Raw genomic sequence first — 27,721 nt, 5'->3', positions numbered from 1 at the left:
TAATCAGGCCAGAGCTTCAATTTTGGGATGAATGTGTGTAAAAACAAACACCTCATCATTCACGGCTTTGGTAAAAGTAGCTCAAAAATTTAAGACTTTTAACTACATTTTTCTGTTTTAATGAAGCCCCCCCCCCCCATGGTCATTCATCCGGGGTTTCTCTGTGAATATCACAGTCGTGCTCGCTGCTCGCTCAGAGTTGAAGTTTAATTTTTCGCTGTAGAAAGTTTTCTTCCCACAGAGTGAACAGCGGACGCTAATGTTTTTGTCACTTTTTACGCAATCAAACTCAAAGTAATGTGATTACTTCCACGCTTTAAACGCTGCACGGTCGTACTCTCTCCATCACTCCATATTATCTGTTGTTGATCTGCACGTCTGTTGCTGCCACGGACGCCACACGCTCGTACGTCATTATCATGAGACACACAAACAAAAGCACGGTTCAGTAACGCAGCGTGCTTACGGGAAAGTAACAGTAATCTAATTTATTTTTTGCAATAGTAATCCCTTACTTTACTTGTTGCGTGAAAAAGTAATCGGCCCATCTGTGGTGAAGCTGTGTGTCAGTGTCACAAGTACGAGTAAAGAAACCCCAAATCAGGACAGTATGTATATTTAATGGTTACACAAACAGCTCAGAGGACAAAAGAACAACCAAACAAAAGCAGCAGCGCACACACACACATCATCCAGCTCAACAACACACTACACTTACATTACATATTCACTGTTTCTGGAGATTACTTTGGAAGATCGTGTTTCAGTGATTCTAACATGTTTTAAGCTGTGATATAAAACATTGATGGACAATAGCAGGTTGTATGAAAGACTTAAAAATTATTGCTACAATGTTAAAAGGTGACATGTCATAACAGATGCACTATGGTTAATGTGGGGACTCCTCAGGGAAGCCTACTGGGTCCTCTTTATTTGCCCTGTACAGTCAAATATCTGAAAATACAGCTGCATGACCTTCTGTGCTGATGATATCCAGCTTTATATGTGTGTGTAACACCTGCTGAGGATGTTAGTACTAGTGCTTCATAAATAGCTATGCTAAACTTCAAACACCACCTTAAAACCTGTTTTGTTACTGGCCCCGAATGGAGTATTTGCCAGTAAACCAGCCACAGTGGGAACGTTACTTTGATTTCAAACACGTTTCAGCAAAACTTTTATATCACAGGCGCTAACCTTTTAAGATTGACCAATGAACAAAACAGAAGTGGTACTGCTGCCGTCTGTTTGGCCAGCTGAGATGGAAATCTTAGTCTGGCACATTGGGAACAGGAGGCATGGAGCAGCCATGCATACGGGGATTTTCCTGAGAATCACAAATCCAAAGCAGAGCATCTCATTCACACAGACCACACAACGACAGGACAACAACAGACAGCGCACAAATGCAACAGAGCAAGCATGGCATGCAGTATCCATACCCTGCAGGCTGGACATGAAAATAACATTTCAGAAGCATCTTACAATAACGAGGGTAACAGCTGCAAATTTCACTCATTTTCTTTTAAAGGAAATGTTTATGAAAATCTGTACAGACCTTTGGTTGGATATGCACTCCTGTATATACCTCTACTGGTGTACAATATACATATTTCAATAACTCTAATTTAAATACTAATTTGGCTAAAATGAATATAAAAAATAACATGTGTATATATAAGTGTCTCATGCTGTGGTCAGCTGTCCACACGTGAAATGAGCTTAATATGCTTTTCTTCCCTTTGAACAAACAACACAGTCGAGCACTTTTACAGGTTTTCATAAACACAGAGTAGAAAAGGTTTTTAACCATCGCAGACACTGCGCCACAACTTATTACACAGGGTTAATATCTGTATAAAATAGATTTCTTTAAATATTACAAAGGTTAGATTTGACATGGTTCCACAGTAAAAACAGTCGAAGACCATCCAGGTTTTGTTTCAGCAGCAAGAAAACAAAGTACGATAACTACAGAAACTCAGGTTACAACAGTGACAGGTCTTCAGCACAGTCGAAGGAAAAGAGCAGAAACTTCAGTCTGCTTGCATATAAAGTCATATTTAAACGGTCACTTGAAAATACATTTTAAAAGTTTACACTTACTGATCGGCAACCTCATAGGCGGCACATGTTGACGATACGTGTTGTCCACATCCTCTTTCAGCTCCATGTTTGGTGTTGATGTTGAGCAAGTAATTTAGTGTTTTTCAGAGTTTTCTGTAGTGTTACTGGAAACTCGAAATGTCCCAGAAACCAAAACTAGGAGCTAAAAGAGGCAAAAAGTTCCAGAGATGGTGCCGGCGCTTTCTGACAGAAGCTGCCACAAAAACCGAGGACGTGTTTTATAACGCAGTGCCACTGATGCTGGTTCAAAAAAGGAAAAGGCATCAGCTTCCCTGCAGCAACACAGTCAATAGTCTCTTTTCCTGCATACAGTCGGTGGGTGTGCCGTTGCTTAGTTTGGGCCCTCTGATGATTCAAGTGCCTGATTTGGAAATGTTTGCTCTGGTAGTGCGATCCTCGGGTTAATGGAAGGCCACTGAATGAAAGCGTTGGTTTCTGAGCTCACCTCGTCTCTGCCTGCCGAAGTCTCCATCACGTAAGAGTTAAAGTACTGTTTTTACTCCTCGATGAGTTTCCAACATTTATTCAGTATCCAAACAGCAAAAATGGTACCAACCATTATTTCATACATGCAGTCATAGTTCATCATCCTGACTGGTAACCAGTATTATGGTCTGTAGTAGGTCTTTTATCAGGAAGCTGCGGGAAGCTGCGGGAAGCTGCGGGAAGCTGGCCAGCGGGCGATGGCGAGACTTTTGTGCCCTTTGATGTCCGAAGCATAAAAACTCATGTTACAGTATTGGTGTTTAACAGTGATATAATATTCAGCTCAGGGTTTCTGCTGAGACACTAAAGAGCCGCGCCAACCTGCAACCAGAGACCAGACACAGCTGAGAAATGTAGACGACTCCGTTTGACTAAGTGCTGGTGTTCAGGCGGAGGCAGTAGCTCCTCCCACTGGGCAGGCCTTCTTAATCCATATGTCACTTCCTGAGGTTTACGTTGGGCTTCCTGTTTATGTCAGTCCAACATGGCGTCCAGCTGGTCGGCCAGGTCATCGAACATGTTGCCGATGTCGTCCAAAATGGTTCCTGCAGACCTCACTTGGTTCGGTCCACTGGTGTTAAAGAATGAGACACAAATGTACATTACTTACGATGCAAACACAGAAGAGAAGAAAGCTTCCATACAGTCTGAAAGCTGCTGTGACACCAGATAACTACCAAAGTAAGGTCCAAACGAAATGCTTCAGTTGCTGTGGGAAGGGCAGCCATGCTGGGGAAAATGAGTCGACTGTGATTTTGACCTGACCCTCAGGTGGGTGATCTTACCTGTCGGAGCTGTTCTCCACGTTCAGTTTTCTCTCGACGTCTTTTAGAGCTGCTGCCAGAGACGTGCTGGTCTGATCCAGTCTCTGCTGAGCCACCTCCACCCCCACGGACGGCTCAGGGGGAAGACCTGGACCCAATGCATATATGTGAGACCTCCCAGCTGCCAGAGACGGGCTCTGGGGGGCCTGAGCGGATGGAGCTGGAGGCCCGCGGGCGGGTGAGGATGGAGAGGCGAAGGCCAGACTTTGAACCACACTGACGGTCACAGTAGGAGACGACAGTCCTGCAGAAGAAGATATCCATACAGTAAAACACCAACAAGTGCCAAGTGAAGGTTGAGACGTGTCAACCTACAAGTCAAGTTACATCCTTTCATCCATCCATGATGCACTGAGCATTTCTTATCTGTTATTAACCTCTGTGTCTCTTCCACAGCATGTCTTTATCCTGTCTTCCTTCTCTCACCCCAACCAATCACAGCAGATGGCCCCGCCCCTCCCTGAGCCTGTCGAGTTTCTTCCTGTTAAAAGGGAGTTTTTCCTTCCCACTGTCGCCAAAGTGCTGCTCATAGGGGGTCATATGATTGTTGGGTTTTCTCTGTATGTATTATTGTAGGGTCTACTGTACAATATAAAGAGCCGTGAGGCGACTGTTGTTGTGATTTGTTGCTGTATAAATAAAATGTAATTGAATTGAATCATGCATCCATTCTAATCTTCCTTTCCATCTCAAGTTCCACCATCACTGACAAACACGACTGAGATACTTCTATCTAGCAAATCTGCAAATTTGTAATAGTACCAAGTTAGAGAGGCAAGGCTTAGCTGATCTGCATGTGCAGAGGCGAGAGAGTGGATATTTGGTGAAAAGATGATGAAGATGGAGCTGCCAGGTAGGAAAAAAAGACGAAGACGTGCAGAGGGTTAGCATGACAGAAGAGGATGCTGGGATAGAGGCAGATGGTCCACTGTGGAGACCACTAAAGGGAGCACCCAAAAGAAAAAGAACCAAGACCCAGGAAAGCGTCTAAGTTCAACTCAAAAAGTCCAAAGCCCAAAAGTCCCAGTCTCAAGCTCTGTCTACAAGTAAAAGACTCAAAGTAACTACGACATGCCCCTACTCCAAGCCCAGAGCCAAAGTTCCAGTTTCTCTTTCATCCAAGTGAAACCAGAGGGCGTAGTAACAGATCACAAGTCAAAGAAAGTAGGACTCGCATGTTTCATCTACAGTCAAATCAGAATTCAGTCAGTTACTGAGCCCACATTTCCTTAAGAAGCAGAATCTGCGGGTTTTATAATGTCACAGTGTATCAGTGAGGTGTGAGTCTCTTACCCTGTGAAGCCAGCAGACTGTGCCGGACAGGTTTGGGGGCGACAGCAGGTTTAGGGGAGAGAGGAGGTTTAATGGGGGAACCGGTTGCTGGACTGGCTGGCCTCTCCACGCTGGTCTCACTGATTCTCAGGCTGACCTCCGGGTTCAGGGATGGAGGCCTGCTGCTGTCAGACTCGGGCTCGGTGGCCCCTGCTCCCTCTCTGCTGGGGGACCCTCCTCCCTGCTCCTTGTCTTTGGGTTTGTGTCGGCGCTTCACCGTGTCCGACTCTTTCAGATTAAACTCCAGCACCTCCAGATTTTTGGCCGCTGGCTTATCAGGAGGCTCCAGCACGGCCTCAGCCCTGGGCGGACCTGGAGCTTTGGGCCTCTGTTTGATGGTCAGGTTGCCCTCTTCGGCGAAGGGGATGCACTCGCTGGAGCTGTTTTGAGGTGACGAGGAGCGTTCCAGTCCATGACCGTTTGACTCTTCTTCCTCGGAGTCCGATTTGACCCCTCGGTCCTGCTTGGTGCTGCCGTTGTTCTCGGTGGAAACACACTGGCTCTTCACCCTCCTCCTTACTCCTGCAACCTCGGAGCTGAGGGAGGGAGATGGAGCCTCGTGCCGCACAATATCTGGTGTGGAGCTGCTCTTCCCCTCTGCGCCGCTTTCCAGGGACGCTGCGATGCTGCGCACGCTCCCCGGACTGTCAGTCACTACGCCGCCAGTGGACGAAGTCGTGCTGCTGTCGCTCAGCTCGCCACTGGTGTTGCTGCTCACTGAGCTCAGTCTCTTTGGGGGAGGAGGAGGGGGACCTTTTTTCCGGGCACGGACAGCAAACGACTGACTGCGTCCCACGCTGCCATTTTTGTCGGGACTTGGCTGCAGTCGAGCCAGCTGGTGGCGGCCGGGCTTGCGCGTTAAAGTGGCGTAAGATGGCACGTTTCCAGCACGCATCAGCTCGTCATCGTCCTCATCGGGCTCTCCGTCTGACAGAGCGTAGCGGGTGATGCTCTGGGTGCGCTTGTTGGGTGGTGTCAGGGTCATAGCGTGGTTCTGGTGCCTGGGAGACGAGTTCAGGTCTGTGGAACCGCACTGAGAGTGCAGGTAACTGAACCCCTTCAGGGTTGGGGAGCCATGAGGGGAGGAGCCTTGGGATCCAGGCAGTTTGGGCTTTGCGGGGATGGCCGGGTACTTGAACACAGTGGCCGTACCCAGAGGAACCTGTTTTGGCAGAGGCTGCTGCTGTAGGGGCCTCTGGTCCCATCCCTCAGGAAGATTCCTCTCCTTGGCGGGGCTGCCCTCCAGGCTCTCCTGGGACCAGTTCTGGGGGGTGATGGAGGCTGTAGGAGGCTCCTGTGAGCGTCCAGAACCTCTGGACCGGGTGTCAATGCTCTCCTGGCTCTGGGACATCCCCACCGCATTCTTGATGGCCAAACCTTCCTCGCAGTCTCCGTAGTGGCTTGACATTGCTGTCTGAAGCTCGGCGCTCAGCTCGCTGTCCTGGAAGGTCAGCATCTTCGGGGTGTGAGGTGAAGAGCATTCGCTGCCAGCATCGGCCTCAATGGCGACCAGGTGAAGGGCTCCGGGACCTTTGCGTCGCAGCGTGCCTTGGCCTGATTCAGCCTGAAGGATCGCTCTCTGGATGTCACACAGCTTCTTAACTGCCAACATCAGCTTCTTCTGGTGGCCTGGAAGCAAATTGAATTATCAGACTCAAAACACAGACAGAAACACAGTCCACAAACTCAAAGATCCAACGAGTCCTCACCCAGCTTGGTGATGCCGATCTCCTGCAGATCCTCCCAGGTGAGGTCTTTGACGATGCTGATGGAGTCATAGCCATTTTCTGAGAGTTTTTTGTGGTACTGTGGGAGGCCGATGGCACTGAGCCACTCGCAGAGATCAGACTGTGAGAAAAGGCCACGTGAGTTGGATCAGGTGAAAAGTATTGATCTTATTATGCAGCAGTGTGTGCACGAAACAGCGGACAGTCTTACTGGGATGTACTCTGGCAGCCACTCGGGGATGTTCAGGTTGTTGATCTCAATGGAGATTTTCTTGCGGTGTCCTGGTTTGGTCACTCCGATGGCCGTGAGATCCTGCACACATTAAACATCAGTGAGTCACCACACGCCACACGCAGAGCCGCATAGTCCTGAGACTGCATCTGAGACTGAGTTTATATCAGTGGTTTACAGTCAGCGTGACACGGGTCAATACTTCACTGGATTATTCAGTTAATCACAAAGAAGAATCTGTCTATGAAAAAAAGGTTCTGTAATTTGTAAGTTTTTACATTGTGTCAAGAATATTTTCGAATTATGAAATACTCTTTAACTTTCACTGATCTTTAGATCATTTTAAACCGGAATAAATAGTGAATTGAATGTGCGAGTGACTGTGAGTGTGAATGGTTGTCTGTCCTTGTGTGTTGGCCCTGCGACAGACTGGCGACCTGTCCAGGGTGTACCCTGCCTCTCGCCCTATGACAGCTGGGATAGGCTCCAGCGCCCCCCGCGACCCTGAAAAGGATAAGCGGAAGCGAATGGATGGATGGATGAATTTACACATTTACAAACGTTTCGCTTCTAATTTTTCTTTCTAACATTTATAAAAAGTTCTGTCACCACTGTGATGTCACCTGTTGGTTTTTGAAGCTTGTGAGCTTTTTTTTGGAAACAGAAACCTTTGGGCAACAAGCGGCGTGGATCTGGAAAATTATTTTTTCATGACATCTAATAGAATTCTAGAATTTTATTATATTTTATGAAGGAGGAAGTCATCTACATAAATCAAACAGTTTGTGTATCAGGCTGTAAACACGTTTGTTTCAGCTGTAAAGTTTTAACATGGGAGTTTATGGGGACTAACTCACTGCTGCCCCTCCTGGGTGTTGGAGAAACTGCAGCTTTTGGTGGTTCAGCGCTAGCCTCATTTTATCAGCTCCGGAGGTTGTCATTTAAGTGAAATCACAATGCCACAATGAGTGTAAAAAGAAAACGCAGAAGTCATGGGAGAAGAGTACAAGGATCTAAAACCTGCAGGGTGTGTTCAGGTCATTGTGAATCAGGTCCAAGTGTGCTGGGACCTGTTTATGTCAGGGGTCCTCTTAGATGGAGATGCAGTTTGTTTTCCTTTGGGTTGGTTCTGATGCAGTGGGTCTAAATTTGGGTCATCCTATGTTGATACTGAGGGCGGATGACTTCAACAGAAGTTGTGCAGTTCTTTTTTAATAAAGGAGTGAAGGGTCACCTCAGGGGTCATCCTGCTGATGGTCGGTACATCATATCCAGCGTTCAGGAAGTTTCCGGTGTACTGCTCGAGCTGGAACTCACTTAGCCACTGATAGATGGCTTCTGCATCCTAAAACACACACAGACATTAATTCATCAGGTGATACACGCAAGTAAGATCTTACTTCTTTTAGTTACAGCTTTTAAATAGAACCAGAGGCCAGCTCAGAGGAATCAGGTTTATGTAAACTCTCAGTCTGTTAAACCTGCTTTCTGGAACTTTCCCACGCTGATGTGCAAATTATTGTGATGCAAAACAAAAACTAACAGCATGAAGTTGGTTTTAAAGTGCTGCTTTTTACCTTCCCATCCAGCAGCTGCTGAGGACGAACAAACTGCTGGGAGAAGCTCTGCTCTGCAGGTCTCTGCACCGTCACTGTCTGCCTCCGAGGAGTCCCGCCTACACGAAGGAGATGATCAACGCAGATCAAACACACCTTAGATATTATTTACTGCAGCACCTCAAAGTGACAGGAGGTAAAATAAGGCAGGAAATGGAACGGAAGGACCAATGTATGCTGCTGCAGAACATATCTCTGCTTCACAGATGGTGCATTACGACTTTTATCGTAATTTCAGATGTGATTTAAGACCAGTGTTGGGAAGATTACTTTTAAAATGTATTCCACTACAGATTACAGATTACATGGCCCAAAATGTATTTTGTAACATATTCGGTTACATTACTCAATGAGAGTAACATATTCTGAATAATTTGGATTACTTAATATATTATCATGCTTTTTACAACTATATGAAAGTACTATGCCCCTCTGCGAATCGCTACCTTATCGCGGTGGAGGGGTTTGTGTGTCCCAGGGATCCCAGGGGCTATGTTGTCTGGTGGCTAGCCCCTTGGTAGGGTCTTCCATGGCAAACTGGTCCTGGGTGAGGGACCAGACAAAGAGTGATTTAGGAGACCCCTATGAAAATACCACCGAGGGAACAGTTCACCCTGCCCGGGATAGGGTTACTGGGGCCCCACCCTGGAGCCAAGCCCAGGGAGGGTACCCGAGGGCGAGCGTCTGATGGCCAGGCCTTAGTCCATGGGGCCCGGCCGGGCACAGCCCGAAAAAGGGAGATGGGCCCATCTTTCTGCAGGCCCACCACCGCACGACTCACCGTAGGGGTCGGGTGCAATGTGAGTCGGGTGGCAACCAGAAGCGGAGGTCCTGGCGGACCGATTCCCAGCTACAAAGACTGGCAACTGGGACATGGAATGTCATCTCTCTGGTGGGGAAAGAGCCCGAGTTAGTGCGTGAGGTTGAGAGGTACCAGTACAGTCGGGCTCACCTCAACGCATGGCCTGGGCTCTGGAACCAGTCTCCTGTAGGGCCTGGACTCTGTCTCGGTCTGGAGTTGGCCCTGGTGAGAGGCGTCGGGCTGGGGTGGGTATCTTGTTATCCCCTCGGCTTGCTGCTGGTATGTTGGGGTTTCTCCCAGTGGACGAGAGGGTTTGTTCCCTTCTCCTTCGGGTCAGGGAACGGGTCTGACTGTCATCTGTGCTCATGCGCCGAGTGGCAGTTCAGAGTACCCAGCCTTTTTGGAGTCCCTGGTTGGGGCACTGGAGGTAGCTCCCCCTGGGGACTCTGTTGTCCTACTGGGAGACTTCAGTGCTCACGTGGGCAACGACAGTGAGACCTGGAAGAGTGTGATTGGGAGGAATGGCCTCCCGGATCTGAACCCGAGCAGTGTTTTGTTACTGGACTTCTGTGCAAACCAGTTTGGCCATAACGAACACCATGTTCGAACATAAGAGTGTCCATAAGTGCACGTTGCACCAAGAAACTCTAGTCCACAGGTAGATGATCCATTTTGTAATCCTATCACCAGACCTGAGGCCTTATGTTTTGCACACTCGGGTAAAGAGAGGGGCTGAGCTGTCAACTGATCAACACCTGGTGGTGAGTTGGATCAGGTGGCGAGGGAGGACACTGGACAGACCTGGCGTGCCCAAACGTACAGTAAGGGTGTGCTGGGAACGTCTAGCAGAGGCCCCGGTCCGCGAGATCTTCAACTCACACCTCCGGCAGAGCTTCAACAGCATTCCGAGGGAGACTGGGGACATTGAGTCCGAATGGACCATGTTCAGCACCTCCATTGCTGAAGCCGCTGCACTTAGCTGCGGGCGCAAGGTAGTTGGTGCCTGTCATGGTGGTAATCCCTGAACCAAATGGTGGACACCAGAGGTGAGGGGAGCCACCAAGCTGAAGAAGGAGTCCTATCGGGCTTGGTTAGCCTGTGGGACTCCGGAGGCAGCTGATAGGTACTGACAGGCCAAGCAGAATGCAGCGGGGGGTGGCAGAAGCAAAAACTCGGGTGTGGGAGGAGTTTGGAGAGGCTATGGAAAAAAAGACTTTGGGACTGACTCGAAGAGATTCTGGCAAACTGTCCGGCGACTCAGGAGGGGAAAGTGGTGCTCTACCTGTATTGTGTATAGTGCGTGTGGAGTGCTGCTGACTTCGACTGAGAAAATTGTCAGGCGGTGGAAGGAATACTTCGAGGATCTCCTTAATCCCACTGCTTCCACCACGGAAGACGTGCCAGAGTCTGGGGACGAAGGGGATGACCCACCAATCTCTGGGGGCGAGGTCACTGAGGCAGTTACAACTCCTTGGTGGCAGAGCCCCTGGGGAGGACAAGGTCCGCCCCGAGTTCCTGAAGGCTCTGGATGTTGTAGGGCTGTCTTGGTTGACAGGTCTCTGCAATGTTGCGTGGAGATCAGGGGCAGTACCTGTGGACTGGCAGACCAGAGCGGTGGTCCCCATCTTTAAGAAAGGGGACCGGAGGGTGTGTTCCAACTACAGGGGAATCACACTCCTCAGCCTCCCTGGGAAAGTCTATGCCAGGGTGCTGGAAAGGAGAGTTTGTCCGCTAGTCGAACCTCTGATACAGGAGGAACAATGCGGTTTTCGCCCTGGTTGTGGAACACTGGACCAGCTCTTTATCCTCTCGGCGCATGGGAGTTTGCACAACCAGTCTACATGTGTTTTGTGGACTTGGAGAAGGCATTCGACCGTGTCCCTCAGGGGGGTTCTATGGGGAGTGCTCCGGGAGTATGGGGTGTTTGGCCATTCAGTCCTTATACGACCATTGCAAGAGCTTGGTCCCCATAGCCGGCAATAAGTTGGACTTGTTCCTAGTGGGTGATGGGCTCCGCCAGGGCTGCCCTTTGTCACCGATTCTGTTCGTAGTTTTTATGGACAAAATTTCTAGGCGTAGCCAAGTGGCGGAAGGCTTTCACTTGGGTGGTCTCAGGATCTCATCTCTGCTTTTTGCAGATGATGTGGTCCTGTTGGCTTCATCGAGTGATGGCCTCCAGTTTGCCTTGGAATGGTTCGCAGCTGAGTGTGAAGAGGTGGGAATGACAATCAGCACCTCCAAATCTGAGGCCATGGTCCTCAGCCGGAAAAGGGTGGAGTGCCCATTCCGGGTCAGGGATGAGTTCCTGCCCCAAGTGGAGGAGTTTAAGTATCTCGGGGTCTTGATCACGAGTGATGGGAGAAGGGAGCGGGAGATCGACAGACGGATTGGTGCGGCTGCAGTGATGCGGACGCTGTACTGGTCTGTTGTGGTGAAGAGGGAGCTGAGTGTAAAAGCGAAGCTCTCAATTTACCGGTCGACCTACCCTCACCTATGGCCACGAGCTGTGGGTAGTGACTGAAAGAACGAGATCGCGGATACAAGCGGCGGAAATGAGCTTCCTCCGAAGGGTGGCTGGCCTCTCCCTTAGAGATAGGGTGAGAAGTTCGGCCATTCGGAAGGGGCTCAGAGTAGAGCCACTGCTCCTCCACATTGTAAGGAGCCAGCTGAGGTGGTTCAGGCATCTGACAAGGATGCCTCCTGGGCGGCTCCTGGGCGAGGTTTTCCGGGCATGTCCCACTGGGAGGAGGGCCCGGGGCAGACCCAGGACACGCTGGAGAGATTATATCTCTCGGCTGGCCTGGGAACACCACCCCCGGATAAGCTGGAGGAGGTGGCTGGGGAGAGGGAGATCTGGGCTTCTCTGCTTGGGCTGCTGCCCCGCAACCCGGCCCCGGATAAGCGGAAGAAAAGGGATGGATGGATGGATGTACTATTGCTGTGTGATTTATTACTATTGCTGAAGGTTGCTCACCATACCAATATCAACTAGATTTTTTAATCTTAATATAAAATGAGTAACAGTAAGGTGGGCATTAGGTAAGGCTGCACTTTTTGCAGCGATCTCGTATAGAAAAATATTTCTGTATCAGTAATATGTTTTCTTTTTGTCTGTTAATAATCATGTGGAACTGCACATGATTATTTGCAGCTAGCAGGTTGTTAATGCTATCCATCAAGTCTAAAAACAGCATGTTAATACGTGGAGATCCTGAAGGCTGAAAGTGTTCTAACATCTCAGCTGTTTGTTTTCATTCAGGCATACATGTGTACTATGTTTATTAAGAGAGATTAAGCTTGTGTTTCTGTCATGTAGTGATTGTGCTTAACTGTATGAAGCTTATTAGACATTATGAAACAGATGATACATAAAAGCAAATCTTGCCAAAGTGCTTAAAATACTTTTTGAAATTACCTTTTTTTTCTTAAAGAAATCTACTACATCATTAGTAAGTTTTATGTCATGTGTAATTTCCATTGCAAATATTAATCAGTTAAATTAAGAGGGGATGGAGCTGTGATGTCATCAAGTACACTGCCGTTCCAATTGTGGAAAGATTGCGCTGTGTTCTCAGGAAATCTTGAGTATTTACAAACAGTCTAACAGTCTATGATCTAACCTCAGCTAACGCCAGCTAATAATGTTAGCTCGGTGGAGAGTAGCCTTCATTAATAGTAATAAAAATCACACAGCAATAGAACATCGAAGATACTGAATCCAATTCTTCTTAAGGAGTGGTGTTGGAAATTCCAAGTAAGAATTCCTGCCCGTGCACTGCTGGCTCTGTTGTGCTGGCTCCGGGTCCATTGCGTAACTGACACTATTAACAGGACGCTTACATTAGAGCCTCTTATTGAGTGTTTTGTTTGGGTTTTCAGCAATGAGAATCAGTGTATTAATCCCAGAAGGAAATTGAGTAAAGTGCCGCGGGTCGTACTTGAACACGGGCCGGCCGCTCTCAGCTATGCACCATATGCTTGCATGCTCATCCAACTGACCTACACCTACCCTCCACTGCATTTAATCACCAAAATTGGAGAAAGCATAGAGAGGGGATAGCCTAACATATGAAACAGGAAATGACCGCCGAGTATTCTATTTATTTCAACAAAGTAACTGTATTCTGATTACCACCTATTTAAACGGTAACTGTAAGGGAATACTCATATTTTGTATTTTAAATATGTAACACCAGTACATGTATTCTGTTAGTCCCCAACACTGTTCAACACACAGACAGTCGCAGCAGATGGCCCCGCCCCTCCCTGAGCCTCAGGTTACTTCCTCTTATAAGGGGGTTTTTCTGCTCATAGGGGGTCATATGATTTTGGGGTTTTTCTCTGTGTGTATTATTGTAATATAATGAATTGAATTGAACTGAATAGGTACCTGCAGGATGATCGGCCGGCCTGCCAAAGTCTGCAGACTGCCCTGGATCAACAGCAGAGGGCGCCGCCTGCACATAAAAACATGTAAAACAGCAGCGGCGCAGTCAGCGAGCAGCACAGAGCTTCACATCAACACACAAAATAAAATAATTTAGAAGAAAAACTATAAATGCAAAGGCAAATCTGTGCAAATCGTGACACGAGAGATTTCAGCAAATCTTTAGGTCAGTTTAGGAGCTTTTACTGAGTCTGACTCTCAGGTATTCAAATCATTAATGTGATAAGCATTTTGGATTAACAGACTTCTCCCTTATGAGTCCAATTTTCTCTAACCCTTTTTTCAGCCATCATTATCTGATCCTATATTTCGAGACTGGCATGACAGGGGCATTACATGTTTCAATGATCTGTTTTTTGACAATACCTTTACATCTTTTGCTCAGCTTTCTGAAAAGTTTAATCTCCCACGTACACATCTTTGCAGATATGTGTAGATCAGACATTTCCTTCAATCTCAGATTCCAAATTTCCCGGTAGCTCCAGCTGCAAGCCCAGGGGATATGCACCTTACTCTAGTTCCAACACGTAAAGGGTTTATCTCTTATCTATGACAGGCTGGTGAGCATGAACGTTTCCTCGATAGATTGGATTACAACGGCCTGGGAACAAGATTTAAATCAGTCATTGTCTATGGATACACGAGACTTAATGTGCCGCCACTGTCTTTTACAATTTAAGGTCGTGCATAGGTTCCATCTCTCCAAAGTCAAACTATCTCGTACGTATCCGAATGTTGACCCCTCTTGTGATAAGTGTGGGAGTGCGGAGGCTTCCCTTATCCATATGTTCTGGGCGTGCCCTAGCCTGGAGAGATATATTTCAAACCTTGTCCCTAACTCTTGGACACCATATGGATCCTAATCCATTAGTTGCTCTTTTTGGCACCACCGGGGAGGCTGATGCACGGTTGACCTCGTCACAGCGTTGCACGCTCTCCTTCGCCTCCCTTGTAGCTAGATGGAGGGCTGCCCCTTTGCCCAGCCAGGCTCAATGGCTGAGGGACCTTATGTATTATCTGAGCCTTGAAAAGATCCGGTATGCGATTAGTAATAACAGCGGCAAGTTTTACAAGGTGTGGGGGCGATTCCTGAAACACTTTTCCAGCCTTGGAATCCGACTTCCAGCATTACTCAGTAAATCCTCCCCCCTTCTTCTTCTTTTGTAAACTGATAAAAGCAATAATAAGACATGTGAGCGTTCACTCAGTTCAAGTCAAATATGAAATGTTTCCATCCACAGTGCAGTGATAACTTCTCACAGGGCAGAACTGAAAACACAAGCTGTCTGTAGCATCTGCAGCCATCAGATGTACTCGGCGTGTCAGGAGTCACATGTCATTTCCTCATCTAATTCTGTGTTTCACGTGATTCGTGACACCTGAGCTTACCGAGGTCTGTTTATGTAAACTCCTAAATCCTTTTCCAGAAATCAATAAAAGTGTGTTTCAGGGGGTCAAAGGTCACAGTGGGGCTGTGGTAGTGAAACCGACTCAGTCAAAACATTTCTGTATTCAAATCAGAGACTCGCCCAGATTAAAGTTTCCAAATCTGAGAAACGGGCTCAAAAAAAGGTGCTTATGTGTCCACGTGCATCCGCTGTACCTTGTTATCATGGTGACTGGCGTGGTGCTGCAGTCCGTTGGGGGCGTGGCTGCTCTCAGTGCTCTGCCCGCTGCCGGCGCTGCGGGTGCTGCCCACGCTGCCGGTGCTCCCGACGCTGTTTCTGTCTCCAGCTGCAAACCAAAAACACGACAATGAACAAACCCGCCAGCCACCATCAACGCACGTCAGGCTGGAGGAAGCTGGGGGAGATGGGGGGTGGCGGACGGGATGCGTGGGAGCACAGCTGCAGGCACGAGTCTGACCGGGAAGCTGCTCGTGCAACATCTACCTGAGCTGCACGAGCAGCTGGAAAGCTTCTCAATCGACCCGGAATCACGTCAGGATCAAAAGATTCTCCCGCTGATCCGCCGCCGCTGAGAGAAAAGCATCGAATCATGCACAACATTTCCTCAAACACACCTGATCCGTGCTCACAAACGCAGCTCTGCAAACTCCCCTGTGGGAGCCCGGCGCTCAGAGCGCGAGTTCAGGCTGAAGCAGGCAACACAGCGCATCATTCAGAGTGTTTGGACCCGACACACCAGGACGACTCTCCCGCCTTTTCTTTAACGGCTGGTTTCACACAACTGGCGTGACGAGCGGCGAGGGGACTAAATGATGTATCTGCATTTAGTTTTGAGTGCTGTGAGGTAAAGTCTCAGCTGCAGCAGGTCTGAAAGAGAGGACTGACCATCTCATTCAGTCATACATTGGAGCGGTGGAGGTTTCTCTCACTCGTACAGGTTAGGGTCGCCTGAGCCGCTGAAGCTGGACGTAACTGGACTTTGTTTCAGGTTCCTGAAGATGTTTCAGCTGCCATCCGAAGGCGTGAAGTCAGAGGAGAAACGTGTTCAAGAACCTAAAAAGTCCAGCTGCGATCAGCAGACCACCACGTCTCAAACTTCCTAAACTCTTAGATTATTTCAAAGTGTGTTTTGAGCCAGGAACAGCCTTTTAGCTCTCAGCACGCTCACCTCGCTGCTGAAAAGATTGAACTTTCTGCTACTGAGCACTAAAGCTCGACATCTGAAGCCAACTTCCTGTTTGCTTTCTCTGGGAGCTTCCCCTCTCAAACAGACTCGGCGTCATGGTGGAAGTGATAGCACTGGTGACATCAGAGGGCGCGAACAGACGTACAAACGATTATTCGACAACATGAAGCAACTTGAGACATCACGAGGAGGCCCGAGGTAAAGCCAGGCAGCTACAGGAGGCGCCCTGAGACTGAGTGAGGGGCGTTTGGCGGTCTTGGTGTGTGGGGTCCTGATGCAGAGCGTTGAGCGGGCAGCGGAGCAGCTTCAGAGCAGCCGGGGAGGAAGAGCTGACGTTAGTGGGGGGCTCTTACCATGACACGAGTCCCTGAGAACCCAGATGTCCTCAAAGGGACACCCAGACTGAGACAGACGGCTCGGAGACGAACCTATCAGACACAGAGACTCGGATGGACCTGGTTCTGTCAGGGAAGGGGAGGGGGGCTGACTGAGGGGGTGGGCTGAGGTGCAGGACACAGGTCAGGGTTCAAGCTACAGTCACACCTGTGCAGGTGAGTGATGAGTCACCTCAAAGACACGGTGACAGGAAGGACCCCACACGCACGCACGCACACGTGCACGCACACACACACACACACACACACACACACACACGCACACACACTCACGCACACACTCACGCACACACACTCACGCGCACACACACACACACACACGCGTGCACGCACACACACACACACACACCTTTGTGATCTGTGCGTGTGGCTGCAGTGTTAGCCGTGGATCATTAGCATCACGTTCTTTTTCTAAAGTTTTGCCAAAGACGCAGCCTGTGTGGAGGAGGCGGAGCATGTAACACGGCTAACATCTGCACACACGCTCTGCAGTGTGACGTTACTGTGGTGTGTGTGAGAGAAGAAGGCGTGGTTTTAAAATGATCCATGAACATGAGAACAGCAGTAACAGATCTGAAACAATGGAGCAACAAACTGACCAATCAGCACAGCGACACCACGACAGTGTGTGTGAGTGTGTGTGTGTACCTGCGCTGGTCGTGAGGCCGTTGGGCAGCGGCAGCACCACGTGGGTGGGGGGTGCATACAGAGCGTAGGAGTCGTCGGTCTGAGGGGCGGAGCTGAGGCTGGAGGAGAGGGGGGCTCTGGACAGCAACTGCTGGCGCTGGGTGGGCAGAGAGGCGTGCCGGGAGAGGGTGCCCCCTACAGGCGAGACGGGGGAGGGAGGAGGGGGAGGTTATCAAGCTGATGGTTAGAGGTGGAGGTGAGTGATTATGTGGTGTGGATGGAGAGATGGATGCTGGAAGGCGGAGCGAGGAGCATGGGATGGTTTGCAAGCAAGCGGATTAGTTTCTGTCTCAGGTGGAGGGGGGGAGGGGGCGGGGTTTTAAATCGATCGACTCCTACAGGAAGTGAAGACTCGTTCTACTCACACTGAGGGGGGGCTTTGCATGATTCCCAGCTCAAAACAATCCTTATTTATCTGATTCTGGGCCTCTGTGTGTGACAGAGAGACGTATCTGATGCTGCGACTAACAGACAGGTGGGTGCACCTGACCCCTCAGCCGACGCCTGCGAGAACATTTTTAAAGCAGCGACCTCGCACCGACTGACCGTTCCTCCTGCTGATGACCTCCACGATGGTCGGGGGGAAGAAGCCCACTCTGTCCACGCCTCTCTGGCTGTCGTGGATGTGGCCTTTCCAGCGTCCGTCCACGTGCTGCTCCAACACCTGCAAAGGACCTCAGCCTTAACCTCAGATCACAGCATCATTCGAGGATGGTTTCAGTGAGAACGAGCTACACGTCAAATGTTCGGGTTAGCGTTTCGCGGCAGCAGCTCATCAAAGGCTTAATTAAGACGTATTAGTTTGGAATAACTATGAAGTGCGTCACCAGCAGAGCTTTGACTGCAAATGCTGTTTTACTACTTCACACCTCCCGGAGAAGAGTCTGGGTTTTCCTGCTGTTTACACAAGAACGGGAGCGCTGCGCCTCCCCCGCCGGCCTCCGTCAGGTTTAACACTGAACGCAGGTCTCAACACGAGGCCTCGTACCTGCATCACCTCGACACCTTCGGCTTTGCTCACCTGCGTGACTCACTCACAGGAAGTGGCTCAGATCTGTGGTTAGTTCATATGAAATCATCCTGACTGAACTCGGTGTGACACACGCCACCTTCATACAGGAAGTGCGGACTTGTCTCCGCCTGCCTCTGAGGCGCGATTGTGATTTCATGCTGCATTTAAAAAAACTAAACGTGGGCCTAACACTCGTCACATCTCACACACAGATAAATGTGTTTTGTTTAATGAGCTGTAATTTTCCGTGGCTCCATCTGCATCCCCTCAGCTGGCAGGTCAAAGCCCGGGCGCCTCACCGTGATCAGGTCTCCGGCCCGGACGTTGAGGGCGGTGGGATCGTGGAGGTTCCAGTAATCCTTCAGAGCTCTGACCTGCAAAACGCCCGTCGCATCTGAAGAAACACAAACAGGAAGTAGGTGAGAACAAAAACAACAGGTTCATTTTTAGTTTTTAAAGTTACGACTTGTGTCATTTCACAGCTAATAAACAGCATCCAAATATGTATGAGCAGAACTTTAAGGCACTAATTATTAAAAGCTAAAAATCGTATTTACAAAAACAAACGTATGCAAAATGAGCTTATTTTAGCTGAGTTCGTTACGGCTAATGTCAGCGCTAAAACGACTTCAGCTGCGCTGCTAGCTTCAGTCCAGGTGTGCAGTTTGCTGTAAGCATCTTTTTATGAGCTCGATAGTTATCCCGAACACCGTCACACACAAACGCTGATTCATTTTCTCCTGATTACAAACGTGGAAATGACTCATTAGCTTGGCAGAATATGTCAGGATATAACAGTGTAAATATCCACATGTATTATTTATCACTCGCTGTTGCACAGGAAGTGTGAGTGAATAAGCAGCATCGTTCTTTTGTATCTCTGAGCTGTTTTCTGTTCAGTCTCTAGTTTTCGGTGAAATTCATTTTACTTTTGTTTGGCCGTGAAACGCTCAGAGTTTTATTAGGTAGCGTGTGTTTGGACTGTGAGACGCAACAAGAACACGGATGCTTCTGCAGCGACTGTGGCGACAAACACCGTGAACTGAGAAGGAACCAACACATCTCACGTGATGTTAGCCGACGCCGTACCTTCTTCGGCTAAAATGTTGCCGAGTCTTAGTTTGAGTTCAGTGAAATAAACGGAGTGTCAGGAATAAGCGTCTAATAACAGCAGGCCTGAAATTTTAATGCGGAGGAAACTTCCACGTTGTGACTTTCAGCACTTCCACAAAGACGGAGCGAGACAGCGCACGCAGAGAATAACAAGCAAACGTTTTCTATAGAAGCTGAAACACATTCGACTGTCAGCCCGACTCTGCACCACACACGAGCGGCTGCTGACGCAGGCGCTAACAGCTCACATCAATAATTCATCTGCGGCGCGTGCCGGCCGAGCGCGGACCAATTATTCATCTCCGCTCGGCAGCAGTAAACGAGGCGGGAAAGTCTCCGTCCGAGTTTCAATCACTGCTTCAACACAACCGCTCATTATTCCCTCAGTCTGTTCCCACAGGAGCTTCAAACGCTGCAGGAGTACGGAGCGCGCTCACGCGCCGCATGTGCAGCGCCGCTAACTTTGATGCTGGATCTGCTCTTTGAAGCCATGACAACGACAGATAAGAGTTTAACGTTATGTAACTGCAGATTTATACGCGGCCGCTGTGATCAGGTGGTCAGGTGGAAGCACGGCAGAGCAACGCTTTGTGTCACAGATCTCGTGTTTAAGAAGCGCATTTGGAGCTGAGGCAGAGCAGACGTGGTGGGGGAGCGAGGAGGAAGCCGAGCTGGGTTTGATTGGACCTCGTAGCAGCTGTTTGATGTCCCTGCTGGCGTGCGAGGTGGTGAACTGGTTGACGATGTCCAGCGCCGTCTGGTTGTAGGTGTTTCGGATGTTCACGTCCACTCCGGCCTGCACCGACAACAACACAACACGAAGCTGTTTCAGTGATATCGCTGCAGGACCCGCTCTTCACTCACAGCATCGCATCCATTAATCATCCATCAAATCTCAATCTGAATTTCATTGGACATCAACCGAATGTTTTAAACAGATACTGCAGATGTTTCACACATGCACAAACACACACGATGCAGGAAATAAACTCACGTCCAGCAGCAGTCGGACCACTTCAGTTTTCCCGTACAGCGCCGCTTCGTGCAGAGCTGTTCCAGACTTGGTGGTCTTGTTGATGTCCATGCCGGCCTTCAGCAGCAGCCTGAAAGCAGAGCAACGACTCACAGCCGGGGCTGATTTTACATCCCTGTTTCGGCCGAATGTCTCCTGCTACACACGTCTGCACATTTCACACAGTTACTGTAGCTGCACACACTGAGCCGAGTCCTAATAATGAGCTTTGTTACTAACAGCAGGTGGGATGGACGCACTTCTCTTCACTCTTGTTGCCTTGAACTGTGCAGTATTACAGTGATCAGTGATGATGATGATGATATCAGTGATGATGATTAGGGCAGGGCAATATGGTCAAAAATATTTGTCACGATATACATTTGAAAATGTGCAATAACGATATAACTGACACGAGACAAAACTCCACAACTTTATTAGTGCAAAACCCATCAATGTATTTTCACTTAAACAAGCAGCTGTTACTTGTGCAAACTCCTCGCTGACAGTTTAACCAAAAGGCATTTCCAGTGGAAACTGGCCGACACATCCTCAGCATAACCATGTATAACATCCACAAAACTTAACGAGGTTATATACACACAACACTGTAATATTATGCTGAAGCACAGTACGTATCACTCCGCGAGGCTCCGCCTACGACAGCCGTAATGCTCCCACAATCCATCAAGCGGTGCGGCTTCGTAGCTTAGCAAAGTCGTACTGAAACATTTGACAGATTTTCGAGCGCCGTGCACATAAAATGGTTTCGAGGTCAGTAAACACAACCAGAGTTCATACATAAGGCACACAGGATTATAAGGGGCTCTGTCGACTTTCAGAAAAATCAAAGGATTGATTTTAAGTGCGCCGTATTTTCCAAACAACACGGTAATAACGACGGCCCGCTAGCATGCGCTACCAAAAATAGTGCTTTGTTGTGTGTCTGACGGACAAAAGCTAAACCAGTTCCACACCAGTGAAGCTGCAGCATTTTACAAACCAGTTCAGGTTCATGGTTTCATTCAACAATCCGCTTTCGCCCTCCTCATTCTGCGTCGACACCATCTGCGTATGAAAACACGCGTGCGCGTGTTACCCATATTTACGCCATATTTCATTTTCTTATCGTTGCCCAACATTATACCGGTATTACCGTGAACGGTATGATGTGGCCCAGCCCCAGTGATGATGGTGTCAGTGATATTATCAGTTTCACACTGAAACAAACAGCGCAGGAAAGAAGAGCCTTGATTCAGTGAAACAGCTCGGCCTCATTTTCTCTCACTTATTATTCAGCAGGTGAAAATAAACGTCTAAAATACTGCCTGTTAGATTCAGCTGCACACACACACACACACACACACACACACACACACACACACACACACACACACACACACACACACACACACACACACACACAGAGGAATACTTGTAAGCGGGATGAAAAGCTGTGAAACTGGGTCACAGACGTTGTAGTGGATTTCATATCTCTGCAGGGAATGCGAGGCATGAAGAAGACTCCCAGAAATAAAAACACACACATACACAGACACAGACACACACACTGAGCCAGCTCCACCATCCCCGTGCGAGTGTGCCGGCTCAGCGGTTACACCACAGACCACAGGAGCTCTGCCCTCTGATTGCAGCATCTCTGCAGCTCACACTCACTTTCACACTCAGCGTATTCACACACACACACACACACACACACACACGCAGAGTTATGAAGCGCTCTCGTCTCACCGTATGACGTCCTTGTGCCCGTTGCGAGCGGCGAGGTGCAGCGGGGTGGTGAAGGCCGAGTCCATCGGCTCCTTCCTCTCGCCCTCCAGCAGCGCCACCACCATGTTACTGCTCAGCAGCAGCTGGGCCACCTGAGGGGAGGAGTCAAAGAGAAGAAGTTTCCCAGAGTCAGAAGCTCCCACGGTGCATCGTGATTCCTGTTTCCACAGCAGAGCCAAAGCTCGGGAAGATTCAGCTCATTAACACAGATCACAAACAAACATCCCATAATTATAAGATCACCAGGTCCCTGTGACTTGGACGTTCTTTCCTCAGAGTTTCAGTGATTTCTATTCAAAATGATCCAGGACACGGTGACGTCAAACCAGGGATCACGTTCACGGCCGATCACACACGAACACGTCAGACTTTGTTTCATGGACGACAGAGCAAAACAATAACAGGTCGTGGATTACTCGTTTCCACTCGTCTGGTTGCAGAAACGTGTGGACAGCAGGGCGATGGACGACCTGTGCTATGTTGATAATTATGAAGGTTTGGGTTGATATCTCCCACACGTGCTCGTGTTTGTCATCCCAGCTGACGTCAGCTCCCTGTCCTCCCCGTTCTAGAAAACAGACTCCTCCTGAGCGCTTTTAAACTTCCCAAATTCCAAATCCTGAAGTTTTGGGCTTCAAGCAGGTTTATGAAGGTTGATCCTGGACGGACATCCTGTGAAACAGGAAGTGGAGAAAGCTGAGACTTAAGATGAGACTGGTAGACACGTAGCACCTCTTTACTCTTTTTGGTAATGACTGGACTGGCTACCATCACCATCATCATCGTCAGCCTGTGCGTGCGGACAGCTGACAGGTCACGTAATGAGTGCTAGCTTCGCCGTCGGTCCATCAGTTGTCAAATCTTCCACGTTCAGCATGTTTTCGTTCACTCGCTACACCCACAGCACGGCTCCACCTGCAGACGACCACGCAGGTGAGCATGAGCTAACACATCAGTGACACAATCCAGATGTTTAGTGTGAGACACAGCTGGACGCTTTAGGCAGCAGTGCGCTCATGTGAACCCGATGACCCCGCCCCCAAACTGACATACAGGATTGCTGCGTTGAACGTGAAAATAAGCACTAACGAAAGTACTGTACCAACTGTATTCTCCCTCTGTTCTCTCAGAGGAGGATTCCTGCAGGTCAGTGATGAGGAGCTGATAAATGACCTCGGAGAGCAGTTATGAAACTCTTGAATGGCCACACGGCCACACTGCAGCTCAGGTGAGTACACCTGGGTGAAGAGAAGTTCAGCTGAACCGAGGAGACAACACGAGTAAAACAAAACTGTGGCAGCAGAAGCTGGTTTGGATCCCTCGTATCATCAGAGGAACATCATCAGGAGGGACGCCGACCCGCGGCGATGAGCGTCGCTCCGTGTGGCTGATCGCTGAGGAGAAGGAGCTGAGCACCAGCTGATCGGGCGGAGCTTAACGGAAACGCAGCACCTGCGGGCGACACGCCCCGACATCGTGAGCGGCAGCTGAGGCCAAAGCTCACCGACGCACGTCTGTGCACCCGTGTTTGTGGGGACGCCGTCTGTAACCCACAGGGACAGACTCCACCCTCCAGCATCCCCGTGCCCAAAGACGAGCGTCATGAAATCCTGAAAACGTCGAGTGAGAGGATCTGCTGTACGACACGTCGGCTCTGGGCTGCTGTCACAGCTGTCTGTACCACATCTGTGCTCCTCTTCATGGTTCCTCTTCTTTGTGAACTCTCTTTCCTCTTCATCAAATCCCAGCATCAGCACCGGGGCTATCTGCTGCTGCAGACTGGGAATCCTGAGCCACTGGTTTATGGAGGCTTTGAAGCATTTTGGCCGCTGGGCTTTTGTGCAACGGCCAAATTGGAGCGCTACGCTTTCGGCTATGCTAGCTGATAAAAGCACGTAACTGATTACTGCTCAGTAACATCCAATCAGCCTCGTTGGATCGTCTGTTAGCACAAGACCGTTTCAAAAAGCTCCAACAGCACAAACACATGACTCAGAACAAAGATGGCTGACAGGAGGTCGTCTACAAATCCAGCCTGAAAACAGAACGATCCACCTGATGAGCGCGGCTGGAAAAGCAAAAGTGCCACGTATGTCTGCAGTTCATCTTGTCTTTAAGACCCGCTTCCTAAAAGCACTCTACTGTCTTACTGGCCCACTTCTGGAAGCCTACAGAAGGGCAGTACTGTGAACTCCGCCTCTTCCTGCCACCGTGGAGGCTCCTCACACAGACTGTGGGAAAAACTTTAGCTGTGTCCCAAACAGTGCTCGGTAAGTTACATTAAAAAAGTAATTAATTACTAATTACTTAGTCAACATTGTATTTAAAATACTTATCTAATTACTGTGTCAGAAAAGTAACTTAATTACTAAATAAGTAATTTAACTAAATACTTCTTAAAATCCCTCTAAACCTTGAGCGGGCAAACAATAGAAATTAAACTCTTTGAATAGTAAATACATTTTTAAAGACGGAGACTCTGCAGCACGCAGCGGCAGCATCTCTTCCACAGTGTCGCCTGCAGTCATTTTTTAAGCACCGTCTGTGCTGCTGAAGTAAAATCAGGTTTTGCTGCTCAGCAGGAGTTGCCGCGCTGTTATCCATGGATGATGAAGGATCGCTCAGAAGTGTTCGTCTATGCTCCGTGTCAGGCGCTTCAGTAGGTTACTCCTGCTATGAACAGCAGCCCATAGTTTTTACATATTACTGTAATGTTCTTGTCTGCTTGTTTCAGAAAAGTGAAGAGACGGGAACATGTCCACGTCATGAAACAGCCACTCGTCCGACAGCTTCAGCTGTAGAAAACGACCGTGCAGCAAACTGGTGTGACATGACGCGCAGCTGCGCTACAGCCATGTTAAAGAGCAGAGTTTACTTTCACATTTAGACGACAAATTATTGAAATTAAATAATGACATTCAGCGAGTTTAATTATTTTACAATGTAACGCAAGCACATTGTAAGTAACTGTAATTAAAATACCTAAAAATGAACAGTAATCAGTTACTCTACTTTTTCAGTGGAAAAGTAATTTAATTACAGTAACGCGTTACTTAGTAACACATTACACCCAACACTGGTCCCAAAACGTCGGCTGCATCCTTCAAAGGACGCATTTGAAGGCCGTCCCAATTCATCGACTCCTTTAAATGCGTCCTTCATTTCCCTGGATTTGAAGGATGGGTCGGGTGTGTCCTTCATGGCCCATCATATCCCAGAATTCATAGCGCGGCCCAGCCAATTCCAGTTTCCAACAATGGCGGCCGCTACTAAGTTTTAAAATTACTCTTATTAATCTTTCTGGGTCACAAAATAAACTTTTAACATATTTTCAGGTGAGAACGTAGCTGTGCAAACTTCAAATATCTGCTCTGTTTATCAAGACATCACATATTTGCAAAAGTGCTGCGACGTTTTCAGAGACGTCTGTGACCCACCAGCTCAAAGCTGACCGGGAGGTCGAGGGTCACTGGAGCCGGGGCGATAACAGCGGACTCCCAGCTTCATCGTTTTCAGACCCCCGCGGTCTGTCGCTACTCAGGTTAAACGTGATATATGAGTCACTCAGACAACCTAAAAATGTTCTTGTTGGGCTTTTTTCAGTGTTTGATTTGTTCCTCAGTAAATCGGTTTGGCTGAGATTAAAGTTATTAGATTAGATAAAATTAAACTTTATTAATCCATCGAGTGGGTTCCTCCTTTTTTTTTTTTTCACACAGCTGAATAAACGTCAAACAGAAAACTGATAAACAGGAGTGTGAGACGGTCGAGAGTTTACTCTGGTGTCCTGATATATTTTAGACAGCAAGGAGCAGACGGCGAGTTTATTAAACTCCACCCAGACAGCGGTGACGCTGATCTGAAGGTTCGACCGTCCCGTTTCACAGCCGCTCACTTCGCGGCCCACGTAGACCACGAAGGCCACGTCCTCCGAAGGATGTGGGCTGCGTTTTTAGGACACAGCTTTTGTCTTTGGTCCTTTTTATTCTTTTGCTTTTTTGTTACCGATTAATTTGAATCCATCACATATTTATTTTTTTGACCGTTTTTCACTTCAGAGACGTTCAGTCCAAAACTAAGAACTTTCCCAGTATCTGTGTAAAGTGCACAGAGACTGACTGCAGAATAAAAGTCCTTTATATGACCGTCAAACACGCGCTCACCTTAACTCGTCCAAACTCACAGGCCAGATCCAGAGGAGTCTTCTTGGCTTTGTTCACCAGACACGGGTTAGACTGATGCTGCAGCAACATCTCAGACTGCAACACACACACACACACACACACACACACACACACAGTTACAGTCTTATTCAGCTTTGCCTGGTTCACAGTTGAATATAATCCTTCTTTATCTGGTCCTCGGTTCAGAGCCGCTCCTGCGTTCATCAGTCACATGATCTCCACCCACGAGCGCCGGCGTTAAACACAAACCTTACATGGACATTTGTCTGTTTGCTCCCTCTGAGCCTCTGATAATCAGGCAGTGTATGAAAATGGCTGATGCAGCACTTTCAGTACTTTTGTTCAGCTTGTTGACTTGAAGCTGAGAGTGTGCACGTCACTGTTGGGTGTAAGGGAGGCTAAGCTAAGCTAAGCTTCTGTAAACGCCGACACAGAGGCGCTGCGGCGTCTAGCAGCGCTGCATCCTCTGCTACTATCAGTCAGCGATGCTGAGACCTCCACGTGAGCCGTCATTGTTACCACAGCAGCCCTACAAACACGAGGCGCACATTGTCCAGCAGGAAGTAAACCTGGAGGACAGGAAGTCACGGATCAATCATTGCTAGAGGGCGCGATGTGAATCTGACTCCACATCAAACACTCAGCTCTTAGTCTTTCACATCCGTGCTGTCAGGAGGATCTGCTAACAGCTCTGTTCTGACCTGGAAACAAGACTCGAACGTCCAGATTAGCACGCCACCGTCGGGGTCACGGATGTAAACTCACCTACATTCATGCTAATCCTGGCCTCAAAACTGCGAGCGGTGTGTGTGACAGCGGGACGACTCAGCTGACCCGGGATTAACCCGCAAACCTGCTGCATTCATTTCATCAGCCAAACACCCTCCTCCTCCTCAGGCTCACATCTGGGCTGCTGCACCACCAAAACTCACCGCTCCAAATCTACCCCTCCCTCCTCCATCAGCACCACCTGAATCCCCACCAACCTGGGCTCCTCCCTCCTGTCGGACTTATTTATTACCCAGAGTGTTTAACAGAGTGACCTCGACCTGCCACTGTGAATAACACACACCTGAAGAGGAAACAGCTGAGTGTGTGTGTGTGTGTGTGTGTGTCTGCACGTGTGTGTCTGCACGTGTGTGTGTGTGTGTGTGTGTGTGTGTGTGTCTGTACGTGTGTGTCTGTACGTGTGTGTGTGTGTGTGTGTCTGTACGTGTGTGTGTGTGTGTGTGTGTGTGTGTGTGTGTGTGTGTCTGTACATGTGTGTCTGCACGTGTGTGTGTGTGTGTGTGTGTGTGTGTGTGTGTGTGTCTGTACGTGTGTGTCTGCACGTGTGTGT

General features: G+C 48.7%; 1 protein-coding gene and 1 long non-coding RNA gene across 4 annotated transcripts in view; one reads left to right on the top strand and one right to left on the bottom strand.

The window, feature by feature from the left end:
* Positions 1 to 606: 606 nt before the first annotated feature.
* LOC308410829 (CASK interacting protein 2) overlaps positions 607 to 27,721 on the bottom strand; it is a 60,722-nt gene continuing 33,607 nt past the window's right edge. For 2 of the 3 annotated variants that reach the window (XM_080904478.1, XM_080904477.1), the window contains 16 exons: positions 26,362 to 26,457; positions 22,160 to 22,290; positions 20,390 to 20,498; positions 20,083 to 20,191; positions 18,582 to 18,676; positions 17,817 to 17,934; positions 17,232 to 17,405; positions 15,197 to 15,327; positions 13,537 to 13,603; positions 8,306 to 8,403; positions 7,963 to 8,073; positions 6,708 to 6,809; positions 6,479 to 6,617; positions 4,731 to 6,398; positions 3,399 to 3,681; positions 607 to 3,184 (listed from right to left, as the gene is read on the bottom strand). In XM_080904478.1, coding sequence (XP_080760604.1) covers positions 3,088 to 3,184; positions 3,399 to 3,681; positions 4,731 to 6,398; positions 6,479 to 6,617; positions 6,708 to 6,809; positions 7,963 to 8,073; positions 8,306 to 8,403; positions 13,537 to 13,603; positions 15,197 to 15,327; positions 17,232 to 17,405; positions 17,817 to 17,934; positions 18,582 to 18,676; positions 20,083 to 20,191; positions 20,390 to 20,498; positions 22,160 to 22,290; positions 26,362 to 26,457 — 3,528 coding nt within the window. In that variant the 3' untranslated portion in view covers positions 607 to 3,087. The remainder of the gene's footprint in view (positions 3,185 to 3,398; positions 3,682 to 4,730; positions 6,399 to 6,478; positions 6,618 to 6,707; positions 6,810 to 7,962; positions 8,074 to 8,305; positions 8,404 to 13,536; positions 13,604 to 15,196; positions 15,328 to 17,231; positions 17,406 to 17,816; positions 17,935 to 18,581; positions 18,677 to 20,082; positions 20,192 to 20,389; positions 20,499 to 22,159; positions 22,291 to 26,361; positions 26,458 to 27,721) is intronic. The other variant, XM_080904479.1, reaches the window with a different exon arrangement.
* LOC308410831 lies at positions 22,300 to 26,348 on the top strand. The gene is made up of 3 exons (XR_013974271.1): positions 22,300 to 24,468; positions 24,778 to 24,857; positions 24,933 to 26,348. It is a non-coding gene; the product is annotated as an uncharacterized lncRNA (long non-coding RNA).

Source organism: Rhamphochromis sp. 'chilingali', assembly GCF_963969265.1.
Source record: "Rhamphochromis sp. 'chilingali' genome assembly, chromosome: 15".
Lineage (NCBI taxonomy): Eukaryota > Metazoa > Chordata > Actinopteri > Cichliformes > Cichlidae > Rhamphochromis > Rhamphochromis sp. 'chilingali'.
The sequence above is the reverse complement of the archived record's forward strand: the minus strand, read 5'-3'. Positions and strand labels throughout refer to the sequence as shown.